General features: G+C 46.6%; 2 protein-coding genes across 5 annotated transcripts in view; both read right to left on the bottom strand.

Annotated features, from left to right (window-relative positions):
• Positions 1–493: 493 nt before the first annotated feature.
• On the bottom strand, positions 494–17,616 carry RHEX (regulator of hemoglobinization and erythroid cell expansion). Of its 3 annotated transcripts, XM_019477225.2 has the most exons (9): positions 17,464–17,616; positions 16,301–16,455; positions 15,410–15,494; positions 10,564–10,631; positions 9,991–10,056; positions 8,843–8,940; positions 5,985–6,095; positions 4,971–5,032; positions 494–4,054 (listed from the first exon to the last, which is right to left on the bottom strand). In XM_019477225.2, exons 5-9 carry the CDS (start codon positions 9,999–10,001, stop codon positions 3,848–3,850), a joined length of 489 nt encoding a protein of 162 aa, XP_019332770.1. In that variant the 5' UTR covers positions 10,002–10,056; positions 10,564–10,631; positions 15,410–15,494; positions 16,301–16,455; positions 17,464–17,616; the 3' UTR covers positions 494–3,847. The 3 variants fall into 3 exon arrangements, with proteins under 3 accessions (XP_019332770.1, XP_019332773.1, XP_019332775.1); XM_019477228.2 differs by lacking the exons at positions 15,410–15,494; positions 16,301–16,455; positions 17,464–17,616 and adding an exon at positions 15,543–15,740; XM_019477230.2 differs by lacking the exons at positions 15,410–15,494; positions 16,301–16,455; positions 17,464–17,616 and adding an exon at positions 13,682–14,694.
• Positions 17,617–19,314: 1,698 nt separating this feature from the next.
• Positions 19,315–22,853, bottom strand: part of LOC132244719 (CMRF35-like molecule 8) — a 44,246-nt gene continuing 40,707 nt past the window's right edge. For both annotated transcript variants that reach the window (XM_059717055.1, XM_059717056.1), the window contains exons 3-5: positions 22,212–22,269; positions 21,762–21,865; positions 19,315–20,951 (exon numbers count right to left, since the gene is read on the bottom strand). In XM_059717055.1, the coding sequence (XP_059573038.1) occupies positions 20,836–20,951; positions 21,762–21,865; positions 22,212–22,269 (278 nt within the window). In that variant the 3' untranslated portion in view covers positions 19,315–20,835. The remainder of the gene's footprint in view (positions 20,952–21,761; positions 21,866–22,211; positions 22,270–22,853) is intronic.

Genomic DNA, 22,853 nt, shown 5'->3' with positions numbered 1-22,853 from the left:
AGAAAAAAAAAAAAGAAAATAGCCTGCAAATCAGTCTCGGTTTCTGACATTTCCCCTTTTCATTACTTCAGCCCGTTTGTCATGGGATTGAGCATCGTTTCCAACCATCTTTAAAAAAGATCTTCCCTGGCTTCTCCTAGAGGGGCCAACTCAGAATGACCGGCTCTGGAGAGCAAGACCCTCTGAACTCAGCCACTTCGCGCAAATCAATATCTGCCTCGGGCCCTTCCATTTATAAAAATAAATACTGCAATTTATTCTGCTTGGCATTTACCTTGGGCTGCTGGCAGTTCCCCCCCAGTTACTGCAAACCCTGCCAGCTGCTAGGAGACACGGCACACATCATCTTCAGACCACTGCACCGCTCGAGCCGGTGGAAGCTTATCAGGGAGCTCCTCACCAAATTGTAAGCCACAGCAAAATAAACTGACCTCAAGCAGCAGCCTGAGCAGCAGCTCGCAGGAGAACAGAATTAATCATCTATGCACAGGCCTGCAGCCGTTGATCAGTATTTATTCCTTAGCTGTTTTCCAAGGCAACCGTGTTATGTGGCAGACAGAGCCGTGGCATTATCATCTATATGGTTTAATTTACTGATCGGCTCAGCACAGTACTTACTCTCTCTCCACTCAGTCAAACTCTTACATTTCCGCTCATCTTCCGTGGTGAACCGTGAGCTTACGTGCTTTGCTATTGGGACTTGGGCACCTTCCTACAAGGTCCAACACATCTCCTAGTGCTTTGCTGTATCAGGGTCATACTGTAGAATACTTGAAAGAATGCCCTGGTCATGCAACTAGCTTTCTTCAACTGTCTCCATTTGGCTTTGCTTTGGAGCAAGGATACCAAGCACCTGGCCCCCCCCGCAGCATCTGCTCTGCTCCATGGCTGTGTCAGGTCAGACCAGGCTCAGACTGCAGATGGCAAGCTGGCCTGTCCCTTCTGGCTGCAGAGATGACGTGTTGAAGACAGCCAAGTGCGGTAAGCCTGTGATAAGCAGAAAGCAGCCATGGGTATCAAACACACAGTCGCTCTGGACTATAATGATAGCAGTTAAGGGTCATGTAGGCTTTTACACTTGCCAAGGGCATGGGCACTGGTGTGCTCACTCTGAGGGCATTGCCTTCTGCATGTGGCTGCATATTTCAACAACTTCATCGACAAGGAGCTCCACCATCTGGCCTTTCTACTGCATAACACTGAAGACTGGTGCATCTTTACATGAGCCACATGTGCCCCCAAGTCCATCCCGTAGCACACAGTAGTGTCTGTCTGTGTGTCTAAGACAGACAATCCCAGCGGGGGGTGCTCGAGAACACGTGGCAGCACCCTGGGTCCTGCGAGCCTAATACAGCTTCTCCCTGCTGTGTAGTGTAGGTGGCTTGCCCCAGACAGCTCTGCAAACAACAGTTGGCTCATAGCATCACCGGTTACTGATTTCCAGCCCTTTTCTGTACACCCCAATTCTCCAGTGGTCAGCGGTCTGTGGAGAGGGAGCCCTTTGTACTCGCACCCTGCACCTTTGCATTTCTAAGCATGCTGCCTTCCTGCAGAAGCTCCTTTTGTTCCCTCAGCAGCTGTGCCTTATAACAGAGACCCACATGTTATGCTCTCCCTGCCAAAACCCCAAGCTTTTAATTTGTAATTTTTTAACTTCATCTTTGTAGGCCAAGCGCCAGATTTTCAGTAGTGGTAAAGTCCAAAAGTTCCACTGAAGTGAATGGTGTATCCCAGCTTACACTGGTTGAGGAACTGGTCCCACAAAGCTAGGGCTGCTACTGATATCATATAAAAACATACAGGGCCTGATTTGCATTTACCCAAAGGCCCTGTTGCATGCCTTTGGCAGGATAAGGAGGCTTGGATGACAGTTATACCAATTACAGTTATACCCACCCCTTGACTCTGCTAGCGCAATCAGTCCTGCCCATCCCAAACATCTGAAAGCCAGGATCCCTGCCCCAACAAAGCATGCCATTGGCTTAAAAATTCATGTTATTTTGCTTCAAAGATCCCAATATTTGCTTTTTATTGGCCTCTGGGTTTTGCCGTTTGAGGTGTACTCAGTTTGTGCGCTCCAGCTTACATCTGCTATATGAGCTGGAGACTTATTTTTTGAACAAAAGACAGGACCAAGATTCCAACCACTGGGACCCAAAGCCTGAAAAGGGCAAGATTAGCACCAGAATCAAGGGAGCTGGCAACACTGTGTAACTAAGACCCAGCCCTGGAAGCTTCAGGGCAGCCTTTGGGCGATAAAGGAATATAGTGATTGCCTTAATGAACAGGCAGGCATAGCTCCTTTGCAGTCATTAGTTCAGCGATGAGGGTTATGTGCTGGAGCAGGAAACAAAAAGCCAGTGCAGATGGAGCCTGAACAAAGCTCCTGCTCTCATGCAGCGCAGGACAGGATGAAGGAAGGGAGCTCTTTATCTGCTGCCTGTAGCTGGTTCTGAAAGCAGATGATTTCAGAAGGGTCCTGTCTCTGTTTCTAAATTAACTTGTCATGAAAGAACTTCAGGAGGCTTTGAATCAAGACACAAGTCACACTGTTACCGTCGGCGCCATCCCGGCACATTCTCACTCACACTGAAGTCAACAGCAAGCTCCCAGGGAGTGGGACAGAAGCAAGAGGAAGCTACAAAACTCAGCCTGTGCTGGCAGCTGATGGACTAGCAGGAACTGCTCGAAGAGAGCGTGGCACAGTCCCTAGGGAACAGAGGTGCTTCTGCAGCAGATTCAAGCATTGGTTGAAGCCCGTGTCTTGATTGTTAAAGAGCTTCTGCAAAAATCAACCACTGGACAGGAAGCAGGGGGCTGAAGCAGACTGACCAGTGGCCTGATCCAGGCTGGTGGTTGCTATATTCCTTTGTAGTGGTGCACACCCTGACCCCCTTTCACCATCTGTGCTGATAGTTATGACATAAGGTGGGGAGGGAAATTCCCGGCAGGTGGCCTGCCTCCAGTGCCAGTGACTGTGCTCAAGCAATTAATACTCCTAGGGAGCCCTGGGCTCTGACAGGACTCCAATTAGCACAGCAGATCCCACCTATTCTCCAGTGGATGCTTGGTCCCCACAGCCCCAATCTGCTCAATGCTGCTGAAGCCTCCCACCGCTATTTGCACATACCTAATGAGTTCTGCCTGGGAACTGGCCCCAGCTAGTAAGGCAGCTAAACAGAGGGCTACATCATCATGAGCAAATCAGATGAAGACAGAGCTTTCTGTCCTCAAGGAGGGGATGTTCCAGACCACTCAGAGGGGAGCCCCTGCTCGATTGCCTGCAGAAATGCATGGTGAGCTTCCTCTCAGTAGTCAAGGTCTTTCAAAAGTTAAAGGAAAGAAGGAAAATAATCAGCCCTTGCCAAATAGAAAGGGCAAAGCAGGTTTGGGAAATGGATGTCAAAGGGTTTTATTACGGGTACATAAGTCAAGGGAGCACTTCAGCTCCTTTGGCTCATCTCCTCTGAGGCTGGATTGATGCTTGATTACAAGCACAGGGGGCTTATCAGCTCCTTCCCTTGTGTGAGAACAAGGGGCATTCAAGGAAACTGAAAAGTGCATCCAAGGCTGAGGGAAGGCATGCTTTCTCTTCCATACAGCATTCAGAGCTGGTGACACTCGCTCTCACATTGTATTGGAGGCCCCAAGCTTAGCAAGGTGCAGGAAAGAAAAAGATACCATGCATGGTCACAGGAGGCAGGGTAAAGAAGATAAGTCTTTCTGCTTGGCAGGCACCGTGTAACAGTGCGGAGGAAAATGGCTCTATAAACAGATGTGGAGGTGCCACTGGGGCAGCTGAGAGGGGCTCTGCCCCTGTAGAGCTTGGCCAGCAATAGCTGCATTATCACAGCTTCACTTCAGTGTACTCGATCGATTTGGAGGTTGTAGGGCTCGAGCAGACCCAGAAATCCACTTTCTGCTTTTTGGGATCCACATTGACGTAATCTGTCGCTGTCTTCATGTTCTCGTAGTCCCCGCTAGAGCCCGTGCCACGTCCTGGGGCTGCAAAGAGGAGGGTGGTGTAATTGACGCTTTCCTGTGACGTCGGGCCCTGAAGCATGGGAAACAGAAGCCAGAACAGATTTCAGCCAAGCCTTCGGGCCCAGTGGATCATTAGACTCCACACGCCCGGTGGGTCACCGTCCCCATCCTGCCGGCACATGCAGGCACATGTGCACACTGCAGGCGACAGCGGTCATTCTGGTCCCAGCGATGCGGTTATGAGGTCAGGGAGATTACGCAGCGAACGTGCTCAGGATTTTGCCGCCATCCATGTTGGATTTCAAATCAGTGGACAAATGTCAGCGTGCCAGGCAGCCCTGGGATCACAGGGCCCCCTTTCCACTGTGTTGCATTTTGCGCTTACAGGGACACCAGCACAAATCCTCCCCAAAACACATACAGACAATGGACCCACCTCACAAGCCCACCCTACAATGCAGGGGCTGGGTGTGTTTCCATAAACAGCCCCCCTATCTCTGCCCTACACTTGGATCACAAAGATCTCGTTCACCAGGAAGCTCTTGGTAGCCCAGACATCATCGTAAGAAAGCCAGTGTCCTGGTGGGGACCCCCGGCGAGGTCAACACAAGCAGGATAGCCAAAAAACCCTCCTGGGGCATTTAATTTGACCCCCGCCCCATTTTGCTGCATTATCCTTTGCAGTACTCCTGTGACTATTTTGCCTAGGTAACTGCACTGCTGACAATGCCTCCACCTCCCTCGGGAGTCCCTTAGCTGTGTAGAAGCTGTAAGGGGGCTTGAAACCCTCTTGGCTTACTCGAGGCCAGAGGAATTCCCACCCAGCCATGAAGTAATCAGTCACATTTCCAGGAGAGCTGGAGTGCAGAGATTTCAGAAAACCCTGGCTTTTGTGCCAGAAGCATCTAGCAAAGCAGGGCCAGGACCTGATCGGCCCTTGGGAATTGCATCTCAAATAATCATATAAAAATACAAAGTTCCATTACCTGCGCGGCGGAGGGGCTGCTCTCCGAGTCCTCGGATGTTTCTGAGGAAGTTTCACTGTCATCTTAAGCAAGAAAAAGATTTCAAGATTTTTATCTCTGCCATCACTGAAGGGGGAAAGTAACCAGAGGAGGGGGAGCTGGGTTAGCAGCGGACAGATAGGATCTCTCTTCTAGAGGGCTTATCTCTGCATCAGTGTCACAGAGCATCAAGCTGCAGTCGGAGAACTTGGTTCCCTTGCCTTTTGCGGGTGCCTATCAAACAGCTCATATGAGTCCCAGATGGGGCCCGCGCGCGGTATCTTTTATCTGCTGACAAAACGTTTGTACTGGAGACCATTTTTCCATCCTCAGTCACTGGCCCCTCACCCCACCCCACCGCAGCACACTAGGGTCATGGTCATACAGCGTCACTACCGATCGGCCAAAATCGGTGTCAGATGTTGTGGGCTCCCAGCAATCGCGTGAAGATGGAAACCATGGAAAGCACCATCCTGCCCCACTTCCCCCACACCTCTCTGGATCCACCTGTGTGAGGGAGCAAACAGCAAAGACCTCATCTGGAAAATAGAAAGGGGTGGGGAGAGGGGCACAGGCTGGGAATGTAGGGTGTCCAGTTGTATAGGTCATTTTCTCCCTTCATGCATCCAGGGTGCATTTGCTGCTGCCCAGGTCTACTGCTACCACATAAAGAAAAGCCCATCCCCTGGAATGAGGATGAGAGCCGAGCTTGGGAGATGGGGGTTAAGAAAGTCACTACATTGCATGGTGAATAAAGGGTATTTTTTTCCTTGAGGTATCAATTCAGGGCTGCAGCTGGTGCCATCGTTCCCCTTTGGAGGGGCACAAAACTCCTCATTCCCGGAAACACATCTACAGGCACAGGTATCCATGGCCAGGTGTCCAGCTGGTAAAAGCTGGTCAAGTCCACCACTGCCTTTGAGACAACATGGACTTACAACCACTGGGGATCTGGCCTTAAGACCCATCTACTTGGTCCCACTAGTCCAATCTTACCCTCATAGGTTACCCTTGGCGCATCCCCTGCTGCTGCCGGAGGTGTTTTGAGTGGCTCTTGCTTTGCTTCTGTGCTGCCACTGCTCCTTGCCTCATGACAGGAGTGCTTGTCTGAAAGGAAACGACAGATTTGCTCATTCTCAGCCAGTCCAGGATACCAATGACAAGGACTAACTGGTTTCACAGGCCCTGGGCTGCAGGGCAGGAGCAGATCATGAGGCCAGGACAATGAGAGGTGCCCTGAGCTGTGGTGCAGCAATACACAAGGGTGTTTTGGAGCTTTTCAGGTTGCTGCCACTTTGACGGGCATTTCAGAGGGCTGAACCAGAAGCCCATATACTTGCTTCTAATGTGGCTGATAACTGGCAGCCACTGCTTACAGGTGGGAAAAATGCCAGCACTGGGTAAAGCAAGGCATGTAGCAGCCAGATGCTGGGACAGCTCCTCTCCTCACCCCCATTTCTACCAAGGCAGACAAGGTTCTTTGGGTGCATCTGATATCTTTTATTAGACCATCTTAAATAGCTGGAAAAAAAAATTCTTAGCAAGCTTTTGGGTTTAGAAAGCTGTGATATACAGCCAAGCCCTCAGATACCACCACATCTGCACTAAGGAAAGCACTCGGGATTGCCGCCTCGCCAATCTTAAAACGGCTTTCACTCAGCAAGGACGCTCCTCCAGAGAGATCGATCGTACGTTTGAAAGAGCCACTCAGATACTACACGAAGAACTGCTGCAGTACAGAAGAAAAACCCTCATGAATTGCACACCGATGGTTATGACATATCACCCCTCCCTCGAACCCATAAGGAAAATCCTCAAACAACTGCAACCCATACTAGAAGGAGACCCTATTCTTAAAGAGATCTTCCCAGAACCACCCATCCTAGCCTTTAAACAAGCGCCAGACCTTGCTAACCTCATCACCAGAAGCAAACTTCCTACGGCCCAGAACACACCGAATGGATCCAGGTCATGCCAGGACAAGAAATGCAAAACCTGCCAACACAATCACTACACCCCACAACAGAGCTGTCAGCATCCCAGGATCTTACAGCTGCACCTCCAGGAATGTAATATCTCTCATCCAATGCACCAAATGCCCTGATGGAAAATACATACGAGAGACCAAACAACAGCTGCGCGCCAGAATGAACGCACACCGGAAATCCATCAAAGAGGAGAACACCCAGTTACCGGTGGGGGCACATTTCTCACAAGAAAACCACTCTCTCTCCGGTCGCTCACTTCTGATCCTCAAAGGGAACTTACGAAACACTTCCCAGAGACGAGCCTATGAACTCCACCCACTTCATCAACCTCCTGGATACTAAAAATCATGGACTAAATATAGACATTGGCTTTATAGCACATTATAACCTGCCTGACATCTGACTCCCCAGGTACCTCTCCACTATTTAACTGCTACTTTCATCCCCCTTTTCTCTCCCCCCACACCCTCCCAGCCTGTCTCACCCACTGACTCCTCAATTTACATCTTCACTGACTGTCCGTCTTGCGTGCAGACCAGCCTCGGGCTTCTTTACTATTCCTTCCATCCACGAAGAACACACACCAACCGCAGAGGCTTCCTCAGCCTGACGAAGGGTTTTTAAACCTGAAAGCTTGCTACGAATTCTTTTTCTAACTATTTAAGTTGGTCTAATAAAAGATATCAGATTCACCCAAGGAACCTTGTCTGCCTATGTCCTTAGACCAACACGGCTACAACCTACACCCCATTTCTACCAATACATTTCACCCGTAACCCATACATCCCTTGCTGTTACAGCCTTGCGACTCCCACTCAGCTCTGCAAATGCTCTTCAGGCCTGAACAACGGCACTAGGCTTTTCTCTTGGTGCTGAGGCATCCACACACAGCCCTGCAAATTCACCCCATTGCTGGTCTGCAACACCCTTTGTTCTGCCCATTCTGGAATGGTCTCATCCAGTTCCATGAATGCACCAGAGCCCAGGCCCTAGATCGGGTCTTTTATTCCACTCCCAGGCCTCTCCAGAGCAGAAAGAGTTATTTGTATTAATCCATGTAGTCAGACTTGGGTGACATTTTTTTCTTAATTAGTTTTTAGATGCACACTCGTCCCCAGAAAAATGACTAAAATGACTCCCAGGCCTCTTGTGGTGAAGAGCCAATGGGTTACAGCATTGTGCATCTAATAATAATTAACCAGGAGAGCAGATCATGATGTGTCACATTCAGACCTGGCTCACATGTTTTGTTTCTAAGCAACAGTTCAAAACCAAACAGTGCTTTTTGGCTTTAAAAATGTCTATTTAAAACAACAAAAAAAGGAAGTGCTGTTTTTACTTGTCCAAATGTTGAAATATTAACATTTCTGGTCAAAGAGAAACGCTAGTTTTCAAGCATAGGCAGCAGTAGTTGTTAAAGCCCTGGAGGTGCTGGTCTGAGATTGCTCCAGATCCATGCCAAAAGTCAGTGCTAGTTAACCCAACTGTCTATGGGTCCTTGGGCATTCGGATGGGGGAGTCACGGGTGGGTGGTCACGATGCTAGTCACATCACTCCCTTGGAGTGATGCTGGCTACAGAAACACAACTTAACCACACTCCAGCCTGAAGGGCTGCTAGGCTGGAGAAGACTTTTGATGAACACTAGCTATGTGACTAGGCCATGTTTGTCTACCAGTGAATAGCAGCAAATCCCCACCCTCTCTCCTGAAGTGCTTGGTGTTTCCTGTACCAGCACCAGAACTAACCTGGAATTCAACAGCTTGTTACCTTTGACATGACAAACTTCATCCCATTCACTTCAATGGAATCACACAGGGGAAGGAAGGGGACCAGTAACCCAGAAATCAGGAAAGGAGTAAATTACCTATTTTTCTGCTGAGCATGATGTAGAAGCCAATCAAGGGAACTATATACATGATAAAGGTCACGCCTGAGAATGTGATGCTTTGCCACCAGAAAGTACTGAAGGAGAGAAAACCAATTAGACAGCGTTAGATCGTTCACATCCTGCCTGGCCTACAGACTAAAAGACATTTTAAGGAGCCTTGTTCAAAGATTTTGACCAAGGTTTTCCAAAGCAATGACAGTGATTTGGGCACCTCACTTCTGCGTGTCTGACTTCAGACAAATTAAAGGAGTCCAATTTTCCCAGTGGGAAGGTGCTTTCTCAAAGATCAGCCTTCCTCAGACATAAGGAAGGTGCCTTAATGCCAAAAGTCTTGTCTAAACCTCTCCTAACAATACAGCTGGTTCAATAATAGATCTCACCCACAAAATCCCAGCCCCTTTGATGAAATTCATCCCAAGTTTGGCTCCTAGAAATTCGGGTACCCCAAATCATTAGTCTCTTTTGACAATCAGGCTTCTCTGGCTACTAAGCGCCATTGTCCAGCAGGAATTTAGAATGACCCAAGGGTCAACAAGTTTATAAAAAATAAGGAGAGATGAGACCCAGACCTAGCTCTTTTCCCTCGGAAAGGGAAATCCTAGATTTATATTTAAAATTCAAAATCCAGTTCTTTCGTTTTCAGCCTATCAAGACTCGAGGCACCTATCAATAGATATGAGGCACCCTTTCATATTCGAGGCATCCCTCAGAGAATGGCAGCTCTAATTTTACACTTTTTTTTTTAAACTGAAGAAGAGAGAAATTCTTCTGTTGCAAAGAATGGTTGGTTAGAATGACTTCAACACTATACAGATTCCTAATTGAAATCTCTGGGTTATCTTGTGAATCGTGTTTGCACACCTAACAGCGCTCGTGTTGTGTGACACCCTATGGCATCCCTGAAAGGATTTCAGGGCATTCTACAGTGTCCTGGTTGAGAATCACTAACCTAGTCCCTAAAGAGGTGGTTATAGAGGAAGAGGCTTAAGCCACTCATCTCTGAAACTCTATCCCTGCAACTCCCAACAATGGGAGTTTCTCTTATTACATGCAGTGAAAAAGGCCCCAGCTCCAAGGCAAGGATGGGAGCAAGGGAGGAAAGAGCTGCTTTACTGGGCACCTACCAATTTTCCATCTTCCCAACAGGTAGTCTGGACAGATGCAGTACTTGGATAAACCGCTGAGGGTTTCTGATGAAATCAAGAGGCAAATGATTAGTCCGTTGGCTCCCTGGTCACCACCCAAAGTACCTGAGGGTGTAATGCCTAGCATACGTGGGGCTGGGTTAATGGAGAAAAGCCAGTGGTGGGTTCCCTAAAGTATGTAGCACCCCCCACCACCAGTAAGATGAAGTAATAATACCTGGCACTTCAATACAACTAGGGACATGCAAGGGTAGGGAGGCTGAGTGATTTATCAAGGCCACACGAGAGCTGAGAATGGAACCAGAACACCTGACGCGCAGTCCCATGCTCTAATCACCTGCTAACGATTCCTCTGGTGCATCTTGGGCTCACTGTACACGCCCCTTAGCTTTTCATCCCATAGAAATGCTCAGAGCCACAATGGTTTACCCCAATACCGGACAATAACTCAAGGGGACGCCCAAAACTGCTAGTGGGAAAGGGGGCCATTAGTACCAAATACCCATCTGATCTGTAGCAAAAAGAGCAGCAGTGCTTGTAAGTCTTCCTTACCATTCACTGACCCTTCTCCAGACTTGAGGGGGTGACGTTTCACTGCCAGCTGCAATTCAGAGACAGAACTAATGGAGAGAAAATGCGATAATCTAAGCAGATTGATGCAACGTAGTAAGCAATACAGCATACGCTGCACTCATGTGAACTGAGAGCAAACGGACAAAAAAGATATAGTGTGAGCCAGGATCCGGGGACCACTCAGAGTTAGGATTCAATATTCGGTATGGTAACTGTTGCAGCAGATCTCAGCCAGTGTACATGAGCAAAACTCCCCTGACTTACACCAAACCAAGGATTGGATCCCTTTACGTATCTAAGCAGAAGGGACAAGTAATCAGAATTCAAAGCCACAAAAGAAAGTATGATAAAATGAAACAATGTAGGGTCTTTGTCCCATTTCTCTTCAGAGAGCTCCAAACAATACACATCTACTGTATTTTGTAACAATCTCTTTCGTTGTTTGTCCATGTAATTAATTACCATATGCTTCTCCTTACCCCAATTCACTCACTCTATATCTATGGCAGCCAATTACTTTATAACTAACAAAATTGTTGTAAGTGGGAAACCAGTCCTTTATCATATAGACCTACGGTGACGAGTGCCTAATAAAAGCATGCCTTGGATAACGGGGTTCTGTAAAAAATATATGTCATTTCCCTTCACTCACCATTGTCCTTCGTTAGACAGCTACCATCTCATGTTGTCTACTGTGTGGAGCCAGCACTGCAGCGTTTAAGTTTCTATAATGGATTCTCTTTAAAGCATATAACAAAACGGTCTGTATATCAAGCAACACACGTGAGAAAATTGTTTCTTATCCAATTTGTTTCAACTAAGAGCCCCTTTTCCACACAAAGCTCCTATCTGCTCTGCTGACCGTCAAATATGGTCCATCGTGCAGAAAAGAAACTTACTCTAGCAGCACTTTTGATTGCAAAGCAAGCTGATCAATTCACGTGCGTACGGTACCTTTCTGTCTCAACCAGAGAAGTTCTGGGCTCCCTCAGTTTGTCGGCTTCAGCGGGCATAAGTGTGTCCCGTAAGTAGTCAGTGACTGTTAGTGCTTGTTCCAAATAGCGTGAATCAAGCCCACCATTATTTATCCATAGTAATGAATGATAATACCTAGCTCTCACATGTTGCATGACATCCACAGAGCTTAAAATAAAGCAAAGGTAGGCTGATATCTCAATTAACGCCGATTAGCTAAACACACAACACAGTCCTGCTGCCTTTACTCACCCGAGTAGTCCTCATTTGTACAAGCAAGTCTTATTGACTTCAGTGGGTCAAATGTGTGAGTTAGGTTTACGGGACTGGGTCTATAAATAACCCAGCGCTGTGCAAAGTTGCGGTAAATAAAGTGAGCTTTCCTTCTGCTTATGCATTCAAGAGTTTGTTGTGCGTTATGCAAACGTTCCCAATTAAAATATAGCTAGTTCGCCTTTCTTGGCCGTCTTTGGGAACTCCGCAGACTGCCAGTGCCTCGATGCACTGAGATGCACTTTAAGGAATTCTTAAGGCTCTGGTTCGGGAAAGCACGCGCACGTGTCATTTGCTAGCTGCCCCCAACATTGAAAACCTGGTAAAATGTCGGGTATTGTCAGAGCTGATGATATAAAGGTCTCTTCTACCCGGGTTGGTTTGCTCTGATGCAGTTTCATTTGCTTTCAACCATACCTGGAAGCATTGTGATATCAAGCTACTGGATATAGACAGTCATATACATATATATTTGCTATTCATAGTTATACATAACCTTTTATTTAATTTAATAATTCTAAAATATTTAACAGATTGAAGCACCTTTACAACATTTAAGGTGCAGCACTGGAAGATTTTCCAGTTGTAGCCATTCGTTGTACAGAAGGAATCTGCATTCCTTACACTGTTTATAAGCCCCTTCTACTACACTTTGATAGTTAAAATAGAGAGTTACACAAGCGCAGCAGGCACATCCTAAGAAGTGTGCATGTACGTGTGTACAATGCCATCTATCATTAAGCTTGTCCGTCACTGAAACCTCTAAGCACGACTACAATTTAATTCTGATAATGTTGACTCTGTTTATTTAAGTATGCTGATCCTACTGGGCAAGTTGACCTCCTGAGGTCCCTCCCATCCAATCCTGTTTTCTATTATGAAATAATAATAATCATCATAATTATTATTATTGTTGTTGTTGTTGTTTTCTTCCTTTAGTCCCTTCCTATTTTTCTCTTTAAAATATGCATAAAAACCCTGTAGTGACTCTAATAAAAATGATGCTGGAAGCAATTAAAGCCATAAGCTTTTAAACTTAAACTTTAGGCAAGTAAAAAAAAAAAAAAAAAAAAGTCTGATTTCCAAAGCTGCTGACCACCAGCAGCTACAACTAATTTCACCGGAATCTGTGGACAATCAACATGTCTAAAAAGGGACTTGATAACCTAATGCAAGGTATCTGCGCCCCAACTTGGCAAAACACTTGGGCTGGGCTTTTTGAAGAGAACTAAGTAAATTATGAGCCCAGATCCCATTGAAATTTAGTGGCAAGTGGGAACATAAATTCCCTTAAACTCCTTATAAAATATACATACACACACACCTGTATTATGTAAAATAAAAATTCCCCTGTGCTTTACTTACAAACACCACTCAAACTAATGAAATAAAAGCACATAGCTATACGTGCGCTTTGCTGAACTGAGGCCTTCGGCTAGAAACTGCCGGCCGTAATATTTAAGAGAATTCAAATGTACAACAAACAGCTACATCCAGAAAATCTTTACATGCTGCACCTTAAATGTTGTAAAGGTGCTTTGAGCTGTTGACAAACATTTTAAAATAATCAAATAAAATAAAAGTTTATGTATAATGACAAATAGCAAATATCTACATACAGTATATGACTGTCTATATCCAGTACTTCGATATCACAATGCTCAGCGGTCTTAGAAATACCGTCGACAGATAGCTCAGATCGACTGATCAAAGGAATTCCACCTCGACCACAATTAGAGTCAAATATTTTTTTGCAAGAATAGAATTTCCAAGCGTCACTCAACTGAACAGGTTTCAAGAAGTCCATTCACCTTCCCCCTATATCCGCCTTTCATGAAATTATTCTTACCTTAAGAGATAGTCAACCATCAGGCTAAAAGTCCATTTCTTCCTGGAGTCCCCACCCCCCACCTCGCTGTTCAACTGATATGTCTCCCCACAAATATCTGCCTCAATTAGCTGTCATTCTCAAATAGCTCATTTCCTACTGCAGCTCAGGAGATGCTACATGGCTGATAGCAATCTGAAAAATGAGTCGGTATAAAAGGAAATTGCAAATTAAGACCCAAATCCAAAAATCAGCAGCAGGCAGCTTCTTTGTTTACATGGCATTGGTTAGCTAGAAGAGATTGTAGAGATACGTGCACTTAAATACTTATTTTTGAAGATATTTTAAAGATAACAGTAAGCAAGACAAGTACATGTGATATCAATATCTTATTAAGTAACTTCTGCCCACGCTTCTCTTTTCACCAGCATATTAATACCATAAAGACTTTACTCCTATGAGTAGCCCTTGCTCAAGCACAAAGCCCGACTGGAAGCAAGGAACTAGTATTACTGTTGTTCACTGAATGCAGGAATCTAAAGCTACAGGCCTAATCCAAAGTCCATTGAAATCACTGGACAGACTCCACTGACTTCAGTAGACTTTGCAGACGACTTTCCAGCCCCGGTTAGGCACAGCACTCAAGCATGGGCTTAGGGTTAAGCATGCGCTTGACCTAGGACCTGTATGAACAGCTAGAGTCACTTTCTGCTTTTATTAACAACCTCTTTGGTTTCAATATCATACATGCTGCCCTAGCCCTTTGAGAACTGTGGGTGGATCTACTGGGGGGTTTTTTCATTAGGATTCATGGCTTGAGGTACCTTCCTTTTCCTGCAATAGTTCCAAGTGACTAGGAGATTGTAGGCCTGGCATAGCCGAGATTGCAAAAGCGCAATGTTGGACTACTCTAAGGGCGTAACAATGACACTAGCACCTGCAGCATCATTCAGAGACAGCCGAGTTAGCATTACGAGAGCTAGCGCAGGGGCCAGAAGCAGTCTTGTCACAGGAACGTGCCGCTTAGCCTGGGCTTATTTACTCTGCTTCTCAGCAAGGTACATTGCTTCCTGCTGAGCTACTGCTACCCAGGCTGGCTGGTTTAAGGCTAGCCCTGGCATGTCTACACTACGTTGCAGTCACTCCTGTGGCTGCTGTTTGCATGTGCCCTGGCTAATGTGTTCGAGAGGCTGAGTATAGAAATGGGAGCATAGAATTTAACCCAGGTTAAACTGATTAAAGCCTGGGCTCCCTTTTGGATTTAACTTGACCAGTTTAAATCATGCTGAAGGCAGTGGGCTGAATACACACCAGACTCCTAAAAACTGTTCATCAGAGGATATGAGCTACCCCACACCCACAACACACCTTTTACCCCAGGTTAGGCAGATACCATGGAAGTGAACCTTGTTTAACTGAGTGGCAAGTGGTCATTATTCTGGCTGTCGGTTCCTTGGTTCTTGTTAATATCTATTAACTTCTAAAGCCTGAATAAATGGCAGGAAGAAGAGCCCTTTTGTGATCCATTCCCTATGCCTTCTCCGTCACTTCAGGGCTGAGAGGACAATACCCCATTTGTGCTTTTGCCCAGACTAGGATATAGATATAGAATAGATTGGCAAATAGACACTAATCAATCTGTTCCAAAAGACTAGTACAGACAAAGCAACATAGACTTCAATGCACACGAAGCTGCTCATGGCTCTGGAGCTATGGAAGGCTTATATGGTGCATAACCAAAGTACTGACCTTCTCCCAGGAACTTGTGGTCCACATCCCTGGGTCCTCCAAGGTCACCTCTAACAAAAACCAGGTAGAGCGAAGTCTTGTGTTTCTAAGGTCAAAACCAAAAAAACATTGCCAAGAACTATTTTCAACCTACCACAAAGGAGGAATCAAAGCTTTCTTCCTTTTCTCAAAGCCGGTCACCGCTAGAGACCATGTTCTGGACATATGGAGGGATCTCAGTGCGTGGGAATGGAAAATGTCCCTGGTGTTGATTTTGCTGTTACTGAGAGATACAGTCTTTCCTCCCACCAGTTGGGCTGTCTTGCTTTTTTTGTATTTTCCTGTATTTTATCTCATTTGCAGATTTTGTCACAACCATTACTAGCCCAGCCTCTTCTCAGTCAACAGCTGCCCACACACGTGGGCTGAGTTCATTAGCCTGCAGCCAAGGGCCCCATTCGCTGGAGACAAGCTGAGAGATGTGAAGGAGGAGAAAAGGGGTAGAGGGCACGGAGTGGGAGAAGCAGGAGAAATTTCAATAGCAGAGTAAAGGAGTAGAGCAGAGAGAAGACAAGCAGAGTAGGGCGAGTGGCAATGAATCTGCACAGCTGAACGGTTGTGGACGAAAGAAGCAATTTTTATAGACAAAGAATGACAACCAAAACTGGAGACTGGGAGGCTCAGGAGATGGGTAGGTCAGGAAAAGGAATGGTCAGACATGAGATCAGATATCACAATGATGATTCTAGACTATAATTGCTTATGGCAGTAACATTTGGGCACTCTGACCGGGATCAGGGCCCGCTGAGCCAAGGGATGTACATGCACCAGGTAAAGAACAATTTATGCTCTGAAGAAATGCAGATCTAAGCAGGTAAGAAAAGAGTAGGAGAAAGGAAGGGTTATTGTCACCTTTTTCCAGTGGGGAAACCAAGGCCCAGATAGGAAGAGAGACAGCTGTCACACTGCCTCAGGTAGACCTCCTGAGCCCCAGTCTAGTGGTTTGTTCCAAGGCCACATGTCACTAAATCCTCCTTCCTCTCTAATGAGCTTGAAATATAAAGGTACTGGAAAATAAAAAGTTAAAAATCAATTAACAGTAGGGCTCACAGGAAAACTCATTTTCCACCCCACTGGAAGTCTGCATGTTTCAACTCCATCCCAAATATCAAACCTTGCATAGAAAGAGACATTTCAATTTGAAATGTCAATTCAGAAAATTCATTTGAATAGACCAACTGAATTGAAATGACTCTTTCCCAGTCGTAACATCAAACTGAAACAAACATTTTCATTCAGCTTTTCCCCCAGAGCAAATACAAATAATCCTCGGTGTCTCGGCATGGGGTCCTCAGGGGTGGCCATGATGACCCCAGGACTCTGTGATCGTGCCTGCTTCGTCCTGTGGGCACCTTCTAGTTTCTCCTGCCACGTCTTGTTGGTTGAAATAATAAGCTCGGAGGCTGCCCATGAGTTTGCGTAGTCACGGTCCTGCTGAACCCCACTAGACCCTGATGATTTTGGATCCCTTGCTGGGTCTCACTCAAAGTCAGTGCCTCCCAAGACACCCTAAGCCTTACGGGCTAGATGTGTGGCTCCAAAACCACCCCTTTACCACGCCCCATGCCTTGCAGATTGTATTTAAACATTGTCTCTTTTGATGAGGCTGCAGTCTACTTCGGCCTCCTGCCATCACTGGGCCCTTGGCCCCCATAGTGGTGCCCTCTGGTGCTGGGGTCTCTTTGCCCCCTGTAACAGCATCCTATGGCGCTGGGGTCCCTGCAGCCCTGTCTCCGCACCCTCTCTGGCCCTGGGGTCCCTGCAGCCTTGTTGCTGTGCCCTCACTGGCACTGGGCTCATTGCAGCCCTAATGAGGCCTCCTCCTCCCCAAATAGCCTCATCCCGGGCCGCCGGATCAAATAACAATGTAAATATGAGCCCCCGGGCTATAACGTAACAACAACAACATAGTGGGAGTCACACTCTGCCCCTTGAAGGAGGCTACCTTCTCTCTCAGCAATGTGTGCCTCCTCGCCCCACATACTTTAGGATCTCCTACAACCCATGAGTCTTACCAGCAGCCAAACAGGCAATCACACATCTCTGAATAGCGTTTCTGCAAGAGCACCTTCCTCCTGGCTACGGACGGAGAACTAAACCCCTACCAGCCCCAACCCTGGGGCTTATATGTGCCCAGGGCCCCCATTTCCTTCTGGTCAGCTGACCGGGTGCAGGTGCCCGCTAACACCCTGGTTAGCCGGCTGCCACGGCACCCTGCAGCTGTGGAGCCCTGCCTAGCTCTCACAGCTCCTTAGCTAAGCTGTCTCTGCTCTTGAAGCAGCAGGAGCATGTTAGTGCCCTGCAACACTCAGTCATAAATATTTCCCCGTACAAAGTTTCGGTTTTCACCCTGTTTTTTCTGAGGAGGGAAATTTGTCAGTTGTGAAATGTCAACCAGCCGTAACAAATAGTGACCACAAGCTGTTACCGTCTGTTGGCTGCATGGGGGTCCACGTGGAAAAAAATGTAGTGAGTCACTAGTACAAAACCCCCTATGGAAGACTGGCTGGCAAAAGGACCAGGGCCTGACTGACCCACACACCCTTCCCACCCAAAGCCGGAGCCGAGGGGCAGGGCCACGTCGCTTTCTGGTGCCCCTGCCTTGTGATGAGGACAGCGGTACTCAAAGATGTCAGCCTGAAGCCCGCTAGTTAGAGCTTTATTTCTTATACGGGCTCTGCAGAGAGATTCCTTCTTTCTGGGGAGATGTGGGAGAGCAATTTATGCAGCTGAAGATCAGACCACTGATTAAAACTAAAAAAGAAGTACTGTACCAGAGTAACGACAACAGGAAGTGGCTGCTGCTCAGACGTCCTGAACGCTGACAGAAGGTGGCCTCGTACAAGAGCAGCCACAGAGAGACCCTGAACCCTCAGCCTTCCCTGGGGCTGCCACTGCCACAACCTAAAGCTCCCAGAAGAGAGATCAAGAGAGGCTTGATCAACAGATCAACCATCTTGTTGAGTTCAAACCCTGTCTTGTCACATCTATCTTACTCGAGGGAATTAAGGACCATCCCATGGTCCCCTATCTGCCGGCTAAACTCACGTACAGGTAAGAGAGTCAGCCTGCATAGGGAGCTATTTCATTAGTATATGTATAGTAGTATATATATATATATACACACACACACACACACACACACACACTATATATATATATATATATATACCATTTCATTAGTATAGTATATGTATTCCAGTGGCCTCAGGCAACATTGTATTGTTTTAGTCCCCTAAACGAGGGGTCACACTCCATCAAATCAAAAGCCGTACAGAAGTCTCGATATACAACGTCAACACTGTTACTTTTTTCAACCTCATCAACTATGAGGTTGCGCCAGTTTGACAAGATCTGTTTCCCACAGACGTATGTTGATTGGCATTAATTCACTCTTGACTGGTTGAGTCCCACATTAGTCAGTCCATTATTTTGCCCAAGGGCAATATCGGGTAAACAGACCTCTAATTACTCACGTGACCCCACTTTCTCTCTTTAAATACTGACAAAGTGCTTGCTTTTTGCCAAGCCTCTGGAACCTCCCCGTGTTTTGAGACTTAGTGAAAATAAATGTTAATAGTTCTTTTAAAACGTTGGGATGCAAGATATCCACAACTGTTGATTTTACAATGTCTAACCTGAGTCGCTGCTTTCTAACATCTGCCTGCGTTACTGGTGGAACAGACGTCGTGAAAGTGGCCTCTAAACAGAAATACCCACTGAACACTCCTTTTTTGCTGTTCTTCACAATTTTGCCATTCCTATTTAAGGGCAGAATAAACAGTGCTAGGAATCTTTTTGTTCTGAACATAACTAAACCCCACCCCCCACAAAAAAAACCCCACACAGCTTTTTATCCTTAATTTGCCAGCCACAGATTTCTCCACGTATCCTTGTTTCCCCTACCAAATTTTTTTTTTTACTGTTTTTAGCTTCTAAAGTATATTCAGTACTGTCAGTTTTTTCTCTATTCCATTTATTTTACATGGATGTATTCTTCCTTGTTGCTTTCACTTCCTCTGTAACCCAGGATGTTTTTTGTTGGTTTTTTTTTAAACCTGTGTGGGTTTTTTTTTACATTGAATTATTCATGTAGGGCAGCTGGTCTGGAAAAGGGTACTACTTTCTGCTCCAGCTAGCAAGCAGCTCTACTTGTATGAGTAACTGCTACTTGCAAGCAGAGGTTTCAGGTCCTAAGTGTTCACAAACTTGTGAGCAGAACATCAGCATTCATGCTCCAAACTGCACACTCAAATCCCAGGCACTTATGCACCACAGAATACCCTTGAAATGCCTTTTTCAACCTGCATTCAGTTGGTACCCAGCACAAGCCAGCACGGACCCTCTCAGGGCTCCTTTTGGGTGATCACTGTGGAGAAAGCTGGAGGCCTCCATTCAGTGGCATTAAACAGTCACTCCTGCAGCTGGCACCTTCCCCCAGCAAACCCCAGCTCCTAAACCAGCCTGGATCCATGCACTTCCTTTGATGTCCATGGTATTTTTATGCCTGCTGAGGATTTGGCCATTATGTTTTACCATGAGAAAGTTCCCAAAAGCAAGAGACTAAGACACCCTGCTGCATGAGAGATGCAGTGTCCCTGCTTTTATTGAGAGGGAAATCACTTCTTATCAAAGCTGCCTAAAATTATGCAACAAATTCACTGAGAGAGAGAAAAACAACTGTCCCAACACAGACACAGCCTGTTCCTCTTGCTTCTTGTGCAAAAAAGGGATACTGAACTTACCCAGCAACTTCCAGTCTTCACAGCTGTGGCCGTAATACCTTTGTCACAGTCCGTGTCTTGAGGCAGTCAGTGGCAATACCTAGATGTCCACAGCTGGGCTGGTCAAAGGCCAGTTTTCCAGGTGGCATTAGCCAGCATAACCCCACTGATTTAAATGACAACATACACTCGGAGGAGGACTTGGCCTCAACCCATAAAAGCAGCTGGAAACATTTATACAGAAGTGAAAATCTGAGCAACACAATGGAAAAAAATCTGTCTCTGCTACAAGGTAATAGGGGTAACAGAGGAAGGGCCCTATAGGACACTTTTCCCCAGGGACTGACAACTATGCTTTCCACAGAGATCTCTGCTCCAAGTAGTTTGTCATCATGTAAACACAGTCAAGTATGACACTTTGCCATCACTGGAACCTCCCAAGCCAGGATCTCAGGATACTTCAGGCATTCAGTAACACAGGCCCACAGTAGCTCTTCCATGAAGTAGGGGAAGAGACAACTCGCCCAATGTCATGCAATGAGGTTGTAGCAGCAGGAGGAATGGAGCCTAGATGCACCAACCCACAGCTGTTTGGTGTCACTCAAAGGCCACTTCTGCCCATCACATGTGGGAGGCGAGAGCTGGGTACAGGGCACTGGAGTTTCAGGAGCGTGGGAACCGTGGCATATTCACATATATAGCAAAATCGTCCTCCCTTGTGGGAGCTGGTGATATTATGTCACGTCTAAATATATTCCAGGTGAAGTATTTCCAGGGGCCTTCATCAGAAGGAACAGAAAGGAATTGAGAGTTAGAGAAACTTTTCATTTTAGCTTTTAAAAGACAGCTACCTGCATCTGTCAGCAGCCTCAGACTCTGGCCCTGCAATTGGAAGAAGCAGGGTAAAGTATAGCAACCAGAGGATTCACCCAATGAGCATGTGCATTAGTGGAGCAGAGAGGCAAGCTGCCTGTGTGAATCACTGACTCTTGGGCAGCTTTGGGTCAGTATGAAAACCCACATCAGGCAGATGGGACAGTGCTAGCTACGATGATGATGATGAACATTGGCAGAATGTACCAGCGTACTAAGCATTATACCACTCCCCTAATGAGATGGAAGGATTGAGACAGGGCACTTGGGCACATGGAGAGAGACAGTGACTGAGGTACCCAATAGAAGCACTGTTAGAAATTAAAATAAAATATAGCTCTAATATCTCAAGTTATCAGAACCCACTGAGACAGAAGCCCCATTTTAGGAGTGAAGCACTGACTGGATTAGATCACTGGGGGCATATTAGCAAAGGGACTCTACACTTGTGTGTTTATCTGTTTGGATGAGCCAATCCCCCTGCATGTCTACATGCAAATAGCGCTTTGTGCACAAGAAACCTGCATTTGCAAGTCCTGGGAGCTGGCCTTTCAGTCTTATGCTCAGTGTATGGAGGCTTTGCCAGCACAATTAGGTGTCAACACTGACCTGGAGTGATGTGGGCTGGAAAGGCCCAGTAAATTTGATTCCCTGAACAAAGGGCAGGGAACTGCAGCTTGTTACTTTGACTATAGCAGGTACAGAGAGGGTCTTACCTTCATTCCTTCTCTGTTTCCATTTCAGTCCCAGAATCCCCATCAAAAAGACAGCTAGAACCAGGACCACTGTGGATATGGAAGCAGCCATGGCAAAGGTAGTGCTTGAGAAAATGCAAAGAAAGGGGGTGAATTGATATAGTGATGACCATTCCTGTTAAGTTAGATGCGGTGAGGGATCCATAAGCTGGGGGAAGGTGCATATATAGACTCTGTATGTGTGTGGGGGGGGAGGGGGAGGTGTGCGTGCACACGTGCGTGTGTGTGTGTGTGTGTGTGTGTGTGTGAGTGAGAGAGAGGCAGAGAGAATATGGGTCCATAATTTGCATGATTAGGGGCTAAGAACATAGGAGGGTACATATTAAAGTCCTAATTCCATCTTTCCTTAGTCAAATAAACCCATGGACACACCTTCCCCAGATGCTGGTCAGGACCAAAATAGCTTCATACCTGCTGGTGGTTCTGGGTGTGACGCCAATGGACGAGTTGGGCTGACTGAGTGTTCCCTCTAGAACGAAAAAGAAATAAGAAAAAGGCCCAGGGACTTCAGCCAGTACCAGCCTCAGAGAGAACAAGATGCTTAGTCAAGGTCATTCCATGGAGCAACAAGTCTGGGGGACATAATGGCTATTCTGGCCTTGCCCATCTGATTAAACAGGCAGGATATAAGAGAGGCAGGGAGAGAGGAGTTGCACTGTTTGGCACAACTGGGAAGCAAATACAGAGGTTAAAAGATTCGTCTCTCCCATCTGGGCCTTTGCAGTGATGGCTAGATCCCTACCTGAGCTGATGCACTGGTCCATACTGGGTGACTTTACAGGGCTATATGTGCATGTGTGGGGGGTTAGTGTCTGCTAATAATGCTTGAAATTGAGACTTTGGTGCTTGGGCTGCTGGCCCGACATTTCTGGAGGCAGAAGCCCTCTCCTGTGCCTCCACTTCAGTGCAGGTCAGCAAGCAGCAGCAAGACAAGCTTCCCCTGTGCCCCAGCTCCCTCCAAGACTGTGCACCAGACTGTTGTTCAGAGGTGCCCAGGTCTGCAGGCAAAACCTGACTGAGGTCAGCAGCAGCCAGCTCAGCTGAAAGCTCCTC

This window comes from Alligator mississippiensis, chromosome 14, assembly GCF_030867095.1.
Source record: "Alligator mississippiensis isolate rAllMis1 chromosome 14, rAllMis1, whole genome shotgun sequence".
Classification (NCBI taxonomy): domain Eukaryota; kingdom Metazoa; phylum Chordata; order Crocodylia; family Alligatoridae; genus Alligator; species Alligator mississippiensis.
Note: the sequence above shows the minus strand (reverse complement) of the source record. Positions and strands in the feature narration are given on the sequence as shown.